The 15,373-nt window shown below is 30.4% G+C and overlaps 1 protein-coding gene across 2 annotated transcripts in view; it reads right to left on the bottom strand.

The window, feature by feature from the left end:
- LOC113402119 (neprilysin-2) overlaps positions 1-5,414 on the bottom strand; it is a 45,325-nt gene extending 39,911 nt beyond the window's left edge. For both annotated transcript variants that reach the window (XM_026642259.2, XM_026642267.2), the window contains exon 1: positions 5,255-5,414. In XM_026642259.2, the coding sequence (XP_026498044.1) occupies positions 5,255-5,259 (5 nt within the window). In that variant the 5' untranslated portion in view covers positions 5,260-5,414. The remainder of the gene's footprint in view (positions 1-5,254) is intronic.
- Between the last annotated feature and the right edge of the window lie 9,959 nt (positions 5,415-15,373).

Below are 15,373 nucleotides of genomic sequence, written 5' to 3'. Positions count from 1 at the left end.
TAAATTGCGTCGACGGCAAAATTTTAGTAACATTTAGTTCGTCGCGCAGAATCGTGACCGGCATTTTAGGGACATACATATGAGCTCTTTAAATTTACCGGCTGAGGTGCTGAATAATGATTCGAAGCGAGATGATCAATATAAATACGCCTTAGCTATTATATGTTCAGTTGCAAATAACACAATACGGCACATCTCCGCACGCCAGTCGTTTACTTCTGATGTTTGTTTTTGTGTGAACACAAAGCCTTCGGTCGCCGATTGAAACGTGCATATATGTATATAACAGACAAGATAAAAACTTATAGTCGCATTGTAACATGAAGTAAGAATGTTATATAACAACAGTTAATCTGTTTTAACTATTACTAAGAATTAAAGTTACATAATTTAATATATTTTGTTGAATAATAAAGAAGTTTTGTTTTATTAAAAAAAAAAGGACTTACGGTCTTAATATCAGCTTTCGTGTTTTTGAATAAAATACGAATAAATATTTATTGTTTCGGTTAAAAATTTAGTTATACAAACAAGTTTTGATAATTCTATGAACTGCTAGGAATTTGTATTTACTTTTGATTATTATTAATTCGCCTTTATTGATTCCTTGTAATGTTTTATACGCTTCATCTGTGTTTTGTTTAATAAATCTTTTATTTTTTACACTCAGAACATGTGAATCTAAAACAAATATCGCGGAAAATACTTAATATAACTGAATATTACTTGAGATGGTACGACAACCTGTATAAATCGGATGATATTCTCCCATATGAAATTAAAATCAGTCATTTAAAACAATAATTTAAAGAGTGAGACTGTTTCGAAATCTACCGAATAAAACCGGCAACTAAGTGGTTATTTTTCTATCGATTATAAGTTAATTAACATAATATAAGTATTCACTAGCCCTCAGCTAGTCGTCGCCTTATACTCGTAACACGACTTAACTAGCAATGACCTTTTAAAATAAGTTTTTATCTAACTTCATAATATCAATATAGATGTTCCGTATCGCTAAATCATTGTGGTTTCATAACAAAAACCTAACACAAGTAAATAACGTGTCAAAATTGTTACAAGTACTTAGCACAATTTACAGAAATATAAGACAGGAAAAAGCCCTTCTAAAATATACTGTATTGCTTCTCTTTAAAGATTGAATATTCAATGAATTAGATCAATCTATAAGATCGCTTAATAAAACGTAAAAACCGAAGGTAAAAATACATTTTTTTGTTGTTTTACGTCAGAAGCCGTATTCAATCAAATCTTTCTAATTTGCAACTCTGGCTTAATTAAGTTTTTTCTAGGAAAAAAAATTATGAAATGAGGTGCTGTTAAGGTTGTGGTTGACAAACGCAGTTGACACGTGTACCACGACAGTGTAAGATGTTAACCTATACCCTATAAATCGCCCACTATCATGAACTCTTAGTTATACTTAGTTATGTTATATCCCTTGTGCCTGTAATTACACTGGCTCACTCAGCCTTCAAACCGGAACACAGCTATGTATATCGTGTATTACTATTAAGCGTTGGAATCACAGATAAGTATTATTCAAATTCATGTTTATATGTACTTCTATATTCTATTTTAGTAACCTCACACTTACTTATTGATAGTCATAAAAACTCCTAACGGTTCGGAAAGGAAAATACCCAGGAAGAACTGCAAAACAAACTGAGATTTTTTTTCTCATTTTTTTATCAATACTCGTTAAATCGATTCTCCTGACTATCAACAATAATAGTAATAATCAATGTACAGCCAAAACTCCTCAGTATAGCAAGTTCAAATTTGGAACATCGTTTATTTTATAACGTAAGCATCCGCTTAGATAGGATTTTTGGAGATTTCCACGTTAAAGGAGGAAATGGAAACGGTAACTGTATTAATTTAAACCTTACGGATTGAGGGCGGGTTGTTTTCATTGTAAGAAAAAAATACCTACTCCTATTGAATGGAAAGTCACAAAACTGTACCAGGAGTTCATTCTTTGACTATCGCAATTATATATCTTTTAAATGAACACTACTAATGCTGTTTTAATCCCGAGCAAGTTATTAATGTGTGTAAAGTAACATTGCATGGTGAGGTTTATGTTCTTATCAAAACTTTAAAACATTTGTCATACTAATCAAAACCTAATTTTCATAGTCAGGGTAATCAATATACGTTTTAACTAGAGTAAGTTCACCTTACTTACATCAGTTAAGTTATAAAGGAAATGTTTTATTTGTATTCAATTATCCAGTATGTAATTAAAAAATATGTTAAAAAGTATGCAAGGTCACCATTGTCACGAGAACGAATTAACATTTTCCGAAATATTTAACGTATAAATGTGAAAGTATTTTCTTACGTACACGGCTTAATGGCTGAACTGAAATAAGCAAAAACTGAACCAAAAATCTCTAACAAATATACTAGTAAGACTTCAAGACTATGGACGCAACTACACAATCCGATTATTATCAGAGTAGTGATATCTACGTACGTCGTATTTAGAGAGAAAATTGTCGGTTCAAGCGCTTTTAGAGGGATTTGGTCTCTAAAATGTTCACCTCGCCATTTTGACCACCACCGTAACCATTTTGATGTTTAAATGGAATTAATTATATGTGATTTAGACATAATTGTCATAAAGTATTGGTCTTTATCAAAATAAACAGGTTAACTGTAAACGTTTCATGTTGATGAATATATTAACTTTTACACTTATCAATTCGAAACGGTAGCTATTTAGAATCATTACGAAATAATTAAAATAAACGCATGAAAAAAATAAACGGGCGTGTTGTATGGCGCATTAGCATCGTACACGCGTATCTAGATCGTTTATTGAATATTTCTGATAAAAAAATAGCACGGGATTAGATAGTTATTTTAACTTTATGAAGTCGAGATGGTTAGCTGGTAACATATTTGGCTATACATAGTAATCATTCATTTTAGTTCTGATTGGTTGGTCGTCATCATTCGCTTCCTCTTATGCCATTTATTTTGTTTTCTTATCTTTATTCTCCTCATCCCCCTCCCTCACACGGGCTATTCGCGGTCTTTTCAGATGTTTTATACAAGCTTCCCACGGTTCACCCATGTTAAAATTTTCAATTGCAATCCCAAAAATATTCCTAATATAGTAAGTAAATCTTGCCATCTATAATGCACGTTCACCTAACACCCTCCTTTTATCTAACACTGATCCCTAAGCTTATATTTCTTTACTAGGATTATCGGTTGCCTCTTAGATATTCTGTTACGGGAGCTACTAAGAACTTAATTTTAATTATTAAGTATTGATTCGTTTTCGATGTTTGATATTGATCAATACGTTATTTATCAATGTCGAAATATATATTTTAGGATTTATACAAGGACAAATGTTAGAATGCGTGAATTTTAATTGATTACGGAATACGATTCGGGTAAACACATTGCAGCTTACACGGAAATTCCCCTGCATGTACATACATACCTATATTTGTCCAGCCGTGATCCGTTTAAGGGATGTTACTCATATAATTTGTTACTTTTATATAATTTATTTACCAATATATTATTAGTTATTATGTATTTCATCTGATAATGTAATATCGTTTCGTTCATATTTGTTATATATTAAATATCGTATTCGTGTAATAAGATATCAACGGGGTACTCGAAGAATTTATTGCCCAAAATACGACATAAAACAAAGAAATTCGCAATTTATTGTATTATAAGTTATATCTTTCAAAATTGGATATTTTTATTGGACAAACTATAATAATTTAAATAAAACAAATATATATTAACAAAATATATAGCACAAATTATGAAAAATAGAACATAGTACGATATTTCTGAAATTATGGGAAAAATCAGATTTATATATAATTAAACTATGTAACCTTATTGGCGGCCACAATCAAATCACCTGTTACCAACACCTATGTACCATTCTAGTTAAAGTCAATTAAACGAATCTAAAATCAGCGTTTCGAATAAGGGGGACGTACGGCTAGATGCAACGAAACTCGTTTATGTAATTCAATAATTATCTACAATTTTATTTATTGAAAATGAACTAGCAGCCATCTCTAAATATTAATAAGGTTAACAGTAATGTGACTGAATAACTTCGTGAAAATGTATTACGAATACACAAATATTATAAATACTCATAGCAAATATTTTCTTTGCAACCTCAATCACGCGGCGCTCTATTGTTATTCTACAATCTGCTTTAATTTTCACGTAACATTTATTTAAAAACATATTAAATTTATTATAAAATTATTTTAAAACTTTATTAAGATAAAAATGGCAACAAAATTATTTTTAAAATAACATGTATATAAAAATGTAAATGTATTCCAGACTGAGTCAACTGAGCAGGCTTCTCTTTATTGGATGATTTCGCGATGAATTTTGACATACTTGTTTTCGAAATCCGAAAGTGTATTGTACTCTTTGATTCCGACGTTTTCACAGGCTTCGGATTGTTTAATACTCCTCATTCAGGATCATTAGTCGAAAGTTAACGGAAGTCATAAGTACAGACAATATTTATAATAATATATAATACTTAGACTTATACTTGAAATGGTAATAATCAATATTTTAATCTATATACACGGGATTCAAGTTCTTACAATTTTATGGTACAAAATACACAAAATAAAGTATCGTAAGTATTCCGTCATTTTCCTTTTCCTTAATGATTTAATTAATAATGCTTAATTATTTTGCAAAATTTTCAGCACTCTTATAAAAACATATTAACTAGTATACGAATGTTGATCCGATCAATTCGCTATGAAGATTGTAAATCATTTATAACAATTTTAATCATAGTTGATTTTAAGTTTCATTTATATTGCCATTCAATTTTAGTGTAGTGTAGTTTAGATTCAGAAATATACTATTATTTTTAATACAAAAAATGTAAATTATATTTATATCATATTCCAAAGAGTAAATTTTCCAGTGACAGTTTCGACGAGAGAAGGTACTTGTTGCATTACGAAATATAGCGAGTTCGCTTTCACATCCTCGTATTACATTTATTAAGTATAGTTACGTGATTTAAAGATATATTATTAATGGCAACGATTCGTTTAGAAATATAAAACGGGATAAATAAAACATAAGCTATGTTAATAAAACGTTTGTCGAAATTTTTAGTAATAGATACAATTTAGTGGATTAATAATTAAAATTGTTATTCGCGTCGCAGAGCAATTATAAAAATAACATAGCTCACCTCATAGAGACGGAAGAGTAACGAGATGTCTGAAAGAGCGCGGATGTCGCGCGGGCTACGGGCAAGTCGCGGATCGCGAACTGAGTGACCGCGTCTTCGCTCTGGTCGGCTCACCTGTCGTGGCCGCTGCTTCTCTCGATCGCGGTGCGACTGAGTCGCGCGCCCGCTTGGCATTCACTTTTATACATTTCCCCTTCTCGGCTGTTTTTCTTGTCCCTGGCAACCCTGCATTACCAACTAAAAACTACGACTCCTATAAATCCTTGGTCTACGATGTTAACCGATAGAATATTTAGAGAAGGTCGAACTAAGTGGTATTAAACAGGGTACCCGAAATTACTAAAATGAAATAATTCACTGGAATTTAATCGAAGTGCGGGCCGGTACCTACGGCGTAATCGGAGCTGGATAGTAAGGCGAAACAAATTAAATTCATAGTCAATATAGGTACATTGTATTGTAAATAATAAATACCTATTGTATTTGTTTTTTCTCAAATAGATAGACACTTATTCCTTTGTTACTTTTTTTAGATAAAAAATATGGTATTTCGACACTTGTATTATTTTACAAATTCCTTTCAAATATTTAATTGTTTACAGAATGAAATTCGCTTCGTTTTCGTAGCCTGGATATATATCAGATATATATCGGATATATATAAAAAAATCGGATTTTTTCGAACCCTGTGATAAACCTACCCTACCCTGTAAATGGAACACAATTTATAACATCTACTTTATTAATATTTTACTAAATAAGTAATTATTGAATCACTTTGATTTTTTTTTCAATATAATAAAACTTAGACCTTATATATAAAAAAAATTATACGTAGGAACGTTTATTTACCATTGTATTTCAAACAAAAAAGTATTTTTTCCTTAAGAATCGGTAGTTGATATCTGAATAGACAGGTTTTGTATATTATAAGATAATCCAACATCGTTGTTTTAGAAGTTTATTTAGAGTGTATAAAAATATTTTAAACAAATAGTCCTTACGATTTTACGATTCAATTTACAATAAAACGCATAGAATTCGTCAGTTTATGATCTGACTAAATTTATTATAAACTAACGGTCCTTATATATAATATAATTTATTTTTTTGATTCCTTATTTATTCATACATAAAAAAGTTTTTTGTAATAAATATTAATTTCTAAATTATCTTCTGACTGTGGATTCGAGTTATCTTATATAAATATTATTTATAAACAATAATGTTTGATTCGTAATTAAAATAAAACATTTGTCTTAACAATAAATGTTAGTAAGCTATAAGAGTCGACTCGCTAGCAAATTAATTTGGTGTGTGTGCGTTTGAATAGTATTTTATACAAAATTATACACATAGTTTTTAAAAGTCAGAAGAATTTTGCCACATCCAACAACCGGAACTGGAAAAGTCCCTAATCTCCTTAAATGCTGAGATGTCCTTTGCAAGGAAATCAAGAATTTATGTCCCTTTTGATTGATCACTGATCACTGTTCCTTCATTTAATTAAAACTTTGTATTAACTTAATAACGCTGACAAATAGGTATCTTAAAATAACATTTTCTTATAATGATGTAATCATAATTTAAGATAACGGTACATGAAAGATAGATTATGTAGTTAGATATTATTGACAACTACATGATTTGTAAAACGAATTCGTAAAACAAACAAATGATTTACGGAAAAAATCATCCAATTTAATAATACTATCTATCAAATATTTTCACAACATAAAAAGAAATCAAAATCAGAAAAACATCGTATAAGACTCCTTAATACTATATTGCTGTAATCTATAAACGACCTGTTTTAAGCAAATCAAACATTAAATCATAAGCAGAATTATAAATTATTAAATATGATACAAATAGACAAACATAATAAAATAAATAAATACGATAATAAAAAAGGAACGGACGTCCCTTTAGGTACAACTTATAAAATGATTTCATTAGTCGTAGATCCTCGTGTGGGTAGTAAAATAAAATTATAGTTGCTCTTTTATATAAGAAATTAGATTGAAATAGAATGAAAGAACGAGTAGGCAAGCAAGCACTTTTAAATCGTCATTTTAAAAGATCAAATTAAATGTAAATTTTGTTCGGTCGGTTTGTATATACTAATGAAAAGAACCACCCGAGGAACTCAGTCGATAATCTTTTCGTATTCATAAATTCCATTTATATTTATATGAAATATATTTAAATATCTTCAAAATAAATAGGTAACATCGAGTAGAAGCTCTACTTGTAGATAACTGTGCTACGACCTAGTCGTACAAGTGTTCAAATATTTGTCGATTTATAAAATTGTAACAAAACAATGAGTCATTAATATATACATAAAACATTATATGAAACTAACACTTTCATACATTATTCATTGTAAATATTTTAATTACCAATATTACTTAGTTCAATGAAATGTGTTCTTTTTAGGAACAGTTATATAAGAGATCTCATCGAATTATCCACCTTGAGGCACAACGAGAAGACTATAGCTTTCCGTCTCCTGGATCTGTTTTAAAGGAAAAAAAAAAATGACAGTTGCGCAGTTTTTAGTATTACATATTTAAAATATACTTGAATTTGTATTTAATTTGCCCTTACTATTACTTATTATTTTCTATGCTACTGTTATAACTGACATATTTATTTATAAATGGGTATGACCCGTGCGTGACTGGTGTCGCGGAATTGTGTTTGTTTTTTAAATTAAATTACGTAATTTAATTTTGTAAAATTTATTTCATTCGATGACTGTAGCGGAAAAGCCAAATCTTTTTTTATAATTTACAGTATTTATTAGATTTTTGTCACTTCAATTTTATTTAGAGAATTTTAAAAAGATTTTACAATATATTTAACGACAAACAATTGTCAAACAGACGAAGTTTATGCGTAATAAGTCATAATATGTTACATATTAATTAATATTCTAAATATAGAAGTTGGTTAAGAAAAATAGTGTAGTATTAATAGACTGTAATTCCCACGTCTTGTTTGTTAATATTTTTATTGTATACAAATTATCTTGCTTATTTTTATTTGACATAATAAAATTAGTTCTTCCACCCAACTGTTGAGCTAATAATAATAAGGATTAAATAATATTCCACCAACCAACCCGCATTGGAGCAGCGTGGTGGAATATGCTCCAAACCTTCCTCACAATGAGAGGAGGCCTTAGCCCAGCAGTGGGAAATTTACCGGCTGCTAATGTAAAAAAAATAAAAAATATTCTTTTTTAAGTGTTGATAAATAATAATCAACGAGAATTATTAGTAGAATTTTAGATAACACATCACAGCAAGTCTTGTTTACTTGTCATTAGTAATTGTTATTTCTCAGTAAAATCGTTGATTTTTAATCGTGTATTTTTCCGATGCAATTAATAATGTAAGTCCCATAAACAATGAAAGGAGATATGATGCCATAAGAAGCGAATTATCGATTAGTTTTAATACTAACACAAAATTAATTCAACAGTTCATTTAACGGGTTCTTCTGTTCATTAGCAGCTTGTAAAATTCACACTGTCGGGCTAAAGGCCTCCTCTCGCTTTTTTGAGGAGAACGTTTGGAACATATTCCACCACGCTGCTCCAATGCGTGTTGGCAGAATACACATATGGCAGAATTTCGTTGAAATTAGACACATGCAGGTTTCCTCACGATGTTTTCCTTCACCGCCGAGCACGAGATGAATTATAAACACAAATTAAGCACATGAAAATTCAGTGGTGCCTGCCTGGGTTTGAACCCGAAATCATCGGTTAAGATGCACGCGTTCTAACCACTGGGCCATCTCGGCTCTCTCTCTTGAAGCACATGAGAACTTAGATTGATTGCTCGTACTATTACTGAGTTCTATGACCTTAATTACGTGTTTTATCCTAATTTAAGCGGATATAGAGAAAATAATCAAAACGGGAGACGAACTGGAAGATATAATAGCACTGATTATATGATTTCAAACTGCCAGAATCACGAAACACACTACAGGCTAAGACTGTCTTGCTCTATTAATACTAATTATTAATGATGCAAATTTCGGGGACATCGGATCTTTCCAAACGTAATATCGGACAGTAAAATTGTATAGTACATCACACCTACATATACATGTATATATATAAAATCGTATTAACTTTAATTGTATCCGTGCGCAGTTATATTATTATAAGTACAATATATACTATCATTATTTGTGTAATCGAAATTACGACAAATAGCTTGGATATGTTTGCAGAGACTCTAACAGGTTTTTGTTGAATAAAAATAAAGTGGAATAATATTATTCAGATACAAATCCGAATAATATTTCTTAACATATTTTCATGCAAATTTACAATAACCTTTACATTTTTACTAAATCAAACCATACCTGACCTACTATCGAAAAAAAAAAACAAGAAATTAACTCTCGTAAACCTCAGAAATAAGTAGACGAAGCGTAAATAAATCAGTATTTTTATCCGACTCAATGAATAAATACAAAAGAGGTCAAAAAACTTCTTGTAGCTGTCATTCGAGTTCGTATCAAAACTTCGAATTGTATGGGACACCGTTATTAATGCTAATCTGACCCCATCGTAAACATGTGAATAACTGTACGCATCCCATTGTCGTAGCGTCTACGACAAATTTAAGAACATATGATGCGGCGTTTTTATACAAATATACAGTCTTGTACAATGGATTATACAGTTTGACAATTAATTGGTATTTATAAATGTTAAATTTATAAATGGATGTGTCATACTTCCGTAACAATAATGACTCTGACGTATGGATTGTTTCCTTATGTCCGGTGGACGTGTGAGACTTGGCATGCGTATGAGATACTGGATAACATTATCCTCCTTGCAAAGCATATAATACCATTTTGAACTTCTTAACAAAACATCATTTTTTTAGAGTTTGCTAAGACTGTTTCATTGGCCTTTTTATAAATTGGCATTGTGAGACCACTTTTGGAACTAAGATGTTATGGCCCTTGTACCTGCAGGTATACTGGCTTACTCGACCTTCAAACCGGAAAACAACCATACAAAAAATACTATAAATTGTATATATACATCGCATAGTCTAAATACAACAATTCTAAAAATTGCTATTTAATAATTTTTAGTATTGTTGTTGTACAGAAAATGTTCTGTCAATTATTCCTTAATTTTAAGTATATAATGCTCATAATTCAATATCCCTCAATATCGTAAGGTTGTTCTTCGAAACATATTGTGAAAAAGACAAATGAAGTAAATTTTCAATACTATCACGTAAATATTTATACAATCGTATACATTTTTAATGTGTATAGGAAACAAAAGGAAAAAGTAATGTTACAGAGATACGAGTTACAAAGAACATTAGAAGAAATAGAACAATGTATACGTTTCTGAGTCAAGTCTTTGTCTTGTCGTTTCTGTGTTACAATAATCTTCATTGAAAAGTGTTTATTTATTTACAAACAGTATAAAAAAAACGAATAAATCCCTCTGCATAACTACTAAATATAATTTCCTATCACTCAAAGATATTGCGGTATGTAACTCAAGACTTCTAGTATAAAAAACTTTATCTTATATTTCTAAATTCCTCCTTAGCGGTGGTTTTAATTTATAGTGTATAATCAATTGCTAATACTTTAAATACATGGCTACCCAATTTCGTGGTGTTTAAGTGGTGGACGTCGTTGTCACCAATTGCGAATTTACACGGTTTTTTTCTACAAGTTCGATCTGATTTGTTCTGATTTTATAGTGAAATAGATGACGGCACTACGACAGTGCGGTGGCGACGCGGCTGCTGGAATATGTTTTTGTTACATATACTCGCCGCACGATGCAACTATAAACACAAAACATAGTTGCCCCATAGAACCTAGAACATAATAGATGTAAGATAGCCAGACGAGTTTGTATAACGGCCCAACACAAATAGACGAATAATTAATTGGTCTCGTCCAAAACTGTAAATGAAACAAAATTCAAATATATTATAGGTAAGTATTTCTTGAACTAAAAAAAAAAAACAAGTTTTAACATTATTTAAACAAAATCACATATTTTAGACAAATTTATTTTAAAGGAATTCTGTTAACAAACATAATAAAAAATATCAATTAATATTTTGTAGAAATTAATTTTATCAATAATGTGTCAATAATGTGGATATATGTTAACTAGATTATTTAGAATCGTTTACAATATAACAATCAAACTCCGATGGTACCATTGCTAAATAAGTACGACCAACAAGATCGTAGTTTGGATCTCGACTTTTGGTATCAAGTAATATGGGTTATTGGAGTTGTTCTCTATATGAAGTTGGTTTTGCTCTTAAAAAGTTCTGCATATGGAGCGATACGCTATTCGCAATAAACAACGAATTTTATTTTCATAAAATACATAAATTATAAATAAATTATTATTGAGTAATATTTGAGTTAAATATTTAACTCAAATATACGAGTATGATCATTAAATTAAACATAATAAATAAATATAAGGGTTAAATTGAATATCCGGTACAAATGTTTAATTATGTGTAGTAAAATGTATTAAAATGACTTAGTATATCCTTTAAAGTGCTTTTAAATTGACTTAATTTTGTCAAGAGGATCTTGAGAGGCTGACCCATCAGATATTCTACCACCAAACAGAATTCCCTAATATTCTTGTATTCCGGTTTAAAGGGTGAATGGGGTAGTGTTAGGCACTAAGAAGTTATATCCCTTGTACATAACATCTTAGTTTCCAAGGTTGATAGACAATAGCGCTGTAAAAAATATTAACCAATCCTTCCATCGTCAATGCGCCACCAACCTTGGGAATTAAAATGTTATGTCCCTTGTGCCTGTAGATACCCTGGCTCGCTCACCGGAACACACCAATACTGAGTACTGCTGTTTGGCGGTAGAATATCTAATGAATGGGTGATACTTACTCGGGCTTTTTTGCACAAAGACCTACCATCAGGTACCATAGCTTAGAGTTTTTTTTACGGAACACAATTTTCTTGGCGTAAATAAACAAATTTTCTACTATCGTCAATTTTATATGAGCAATCAAAATGCTTGTAATCTGATGAACTATGTGTGATAAATTCTGCCTGTACTGAGCTTTACGAGCGAAGCCAAGCCAAGTATTTCATAATTATCTAATAGAAGCTAAAATAATTTCAGTGTCTGCTATGCATTTTTGTCAAATGAGAGATACTCGAATAAATAGTACATTATCGGAAGAACAAATTCTGGCACAACTAAATGTGTGTTCTTAGTGGTGAATGTAAACAGCGGGTAAAGGTTTCTTTATATACAGGAACAGGTACAGTTGTATATCACGGATAATATTCCGTAACCTGCGCAACCGAGCGATTTAAACGCGAGGACAGCTTAGAAAACTGGGATTATTTTTATATCAAACAGGAAAATTTCTAGAAAAGATATTTTTATCTTCCTTCAGAGTGAATTATTCGAAAACTACTCGACTGTTATGCTTAATGCTACTTAAATTGTTGTTCGTATCAAATTAGAATTGCGTTTAATGAGAATACTTGCCGGCATTTCACTCTAATAGAATATAAACAGGACTTATTTTGTTAAGAAATTTACATAAGTAGTAACTTCATGAAAGATTTAACATTAATGCTTATCGCAAATGTATAATAACCTTGAACAAAAACACATTTAATTCTTACCTCTATTGTTATTAATAATTGTGTTTTCTTTCTTTTCAATTTAGTTTTCTCCGCTATCAGCATAGCAGGCTACGTGCTTAGAGGCTTAATAATACCGTTATTATTACACCTGATTTAATTTGAATAAACACTATTTTACAAATTAACAAGTTTCCGCCCGTTATTTCGCCCACGCGTGAGGAGGGGTTGCAATGTGAATGCAATTTCAAGGTACTAGTTGAATATTTAAAACGTAAACGATAAAAAGGTGTTAAAAAAGGATAAAAAAAACAAACTCACTTTTCTATTAATAATATTAGTTAGTATAACGATATTGAGCACCAAAGGAAATTGTCTGAGGAAATAATTATTTTTAGTTCGCATATACAAGACAAAAGGCGTATTATTGAATACATGAATACAAATACATCCATCTACACATCACGCGACACTAATGCAAACTAATGCGACAAAAAACGCAAAATGCCTCATTGAGGGCTTCACGAGATACCTTGATATTATAAATATATCTTGTGTCTCTGGTGGTTTTTTAGTATTTTTGTACTGTAAACATTTCAACAATCAAGGAATTAATATAACGGAATTAATAACCTTTAACGATAGATACCCTAACATTGAGTCGGAGGCCTCCTGAGCCACCGTAGCATTCTAATGAACCCGCACTTCCGCAAATATCTTCCAACAAAATCTAATCATGTAGAATAGATTACAAAACTTGTTGTTATTTTTATAAACAATTTACATTCAATCGTGTTAGGATCCGCTAATTATATTAACCGAATTACTTGTCTAGTAGTTACTTGTCGTTTCGTCGAAATTAAATTTAATCATAGGAATAATTATATGAATTTGAATGTTTCGAAATTTTTTGTTGATAACACTACTGAATTTTATATTTTTTTAATATATAAGTGGTCGCTTATTCATCAACATTAATTGCTAACCAAAATATAAAATATTGATTCGAAAGATAGGAAAAGTGAGGATCAGTTGTTTGATTACTATAAAAACCCAAATGCCAAAACGAGCGTCAGTGGTTTTTAACTTTGACATGACGTGTTTTGTCATTGACTTTATTGGCGTAAACTATAAATATTTTATACTAAATGTGTGTATTAAACACATGCAGTCTCATTACAAAAAGCGGTTTAACTAAAAACCATGGTTTAAACTAGGGTCTAAGCAAAAACGTTATTATAAAAACGGGTTTAGCGATAAACCATAGATTATACTGTGGACTAACTTTAAACCTCTGCGACTCTAGTTTTACGATGGTTTAAAGCGTATCTGTCAAAGTTTCTGTTATAAGTTTAAAAGTTACAATCAGTTGATAATTTTATTTTCTTTTTTGTTGTGTTGTATTGTTTTAACGTAAAAAAAATGGACATGGACATGGTTGATTTAGTGGATATCGAGGACATGAAAGTCATCGAGTTACAAACACTACGCGTAAATAACAGAAATCGTCTGCGACGAAATCCTTTTGTTGAGCTATCCGATGAAGATTTCAAGCAAAAGTATAGGTTTAACAAACGTTACGCAATGAAAATAATTAATTTAATAAGGGAAGATTTAACCAGAGATCCTAGAGGGTGCTCAGTGTCTCCCGAAATACAAGTCGTTTCCTTTTTTCCTGACTCATCACGAAATGACTTTAAAATAGTGTACGAGTGCAAGACGAAATTAGCAAAATTCAACCCTTGTTGCTCCGGTTTCAAATTACGCGCGAAACTTCTTACGAACGAGACTTGCGTTTCGTTACACGTATATTATAAGTTAAGATACATTAAATAATGTGCTAAAACATAAAACTACAAGCGACGTAATAAATTATATATACATCTATACAAAATAACAGTTTCAATTACTTTCATCACTCATAAACGTAATTTAATCATTTGCAAAACATTGAATCGTTTTATTTTCTAAGCATACGGAACGTTATTATAGAATGATATCAAAATGAACGAACGATATATGAATTAATCTGTGGTGGATATTTAAAGAATGGTTCAAATGGCAGTACTAAGAAATCTATGGTTTTACTAAGTTTTGTAATACGAATGAATTTAGACCATGGTTTTTCAGATAAACCTGGACTAGATAGTCCAGGTTTAAACCAAGGTTTATTTAGTTTTTTGTAATGAGACGGATGATGTGTGTAATGTTTTTTTTTAAATTAATTTAAGTATTTCTAATGTTTCTTGTATAAGAATATCGACTTTTTGCACTGTTTTTCCATTTATAAACTAATTACGTAATTTTCGTAAAAAGGATTTACTAAGTTCTTATCGCTAGTATAAATATGTAGATTTATAATCCGTTCATTATTAATATAAATTCTGTATAGAATAAAAATCCGCATCGAATTGAAAATTCATTGTAAAGAAATTTGGTATAGTATTTACGAATT

This window comes from Vanessa tameamea, chromosome Z (genome assembly GCF_037043105.1).
Source record: "Vanessa tameamea isolate UH-Manoa-2023 chromosome Z, ilVanTame1 primary haplotype, whole genome shotgun sequence".
Classification (NCBI taxonomy): domain Eukaryota; kingdom Metazoa; phylum Arthropoda; class Insecta; order Lepidoptera; family Nymphalidae; genus Vanessa; species Vanessa tameamea.
This window is presented reverse-complemented; position numbering and strand designations above follow the sequence as displayed.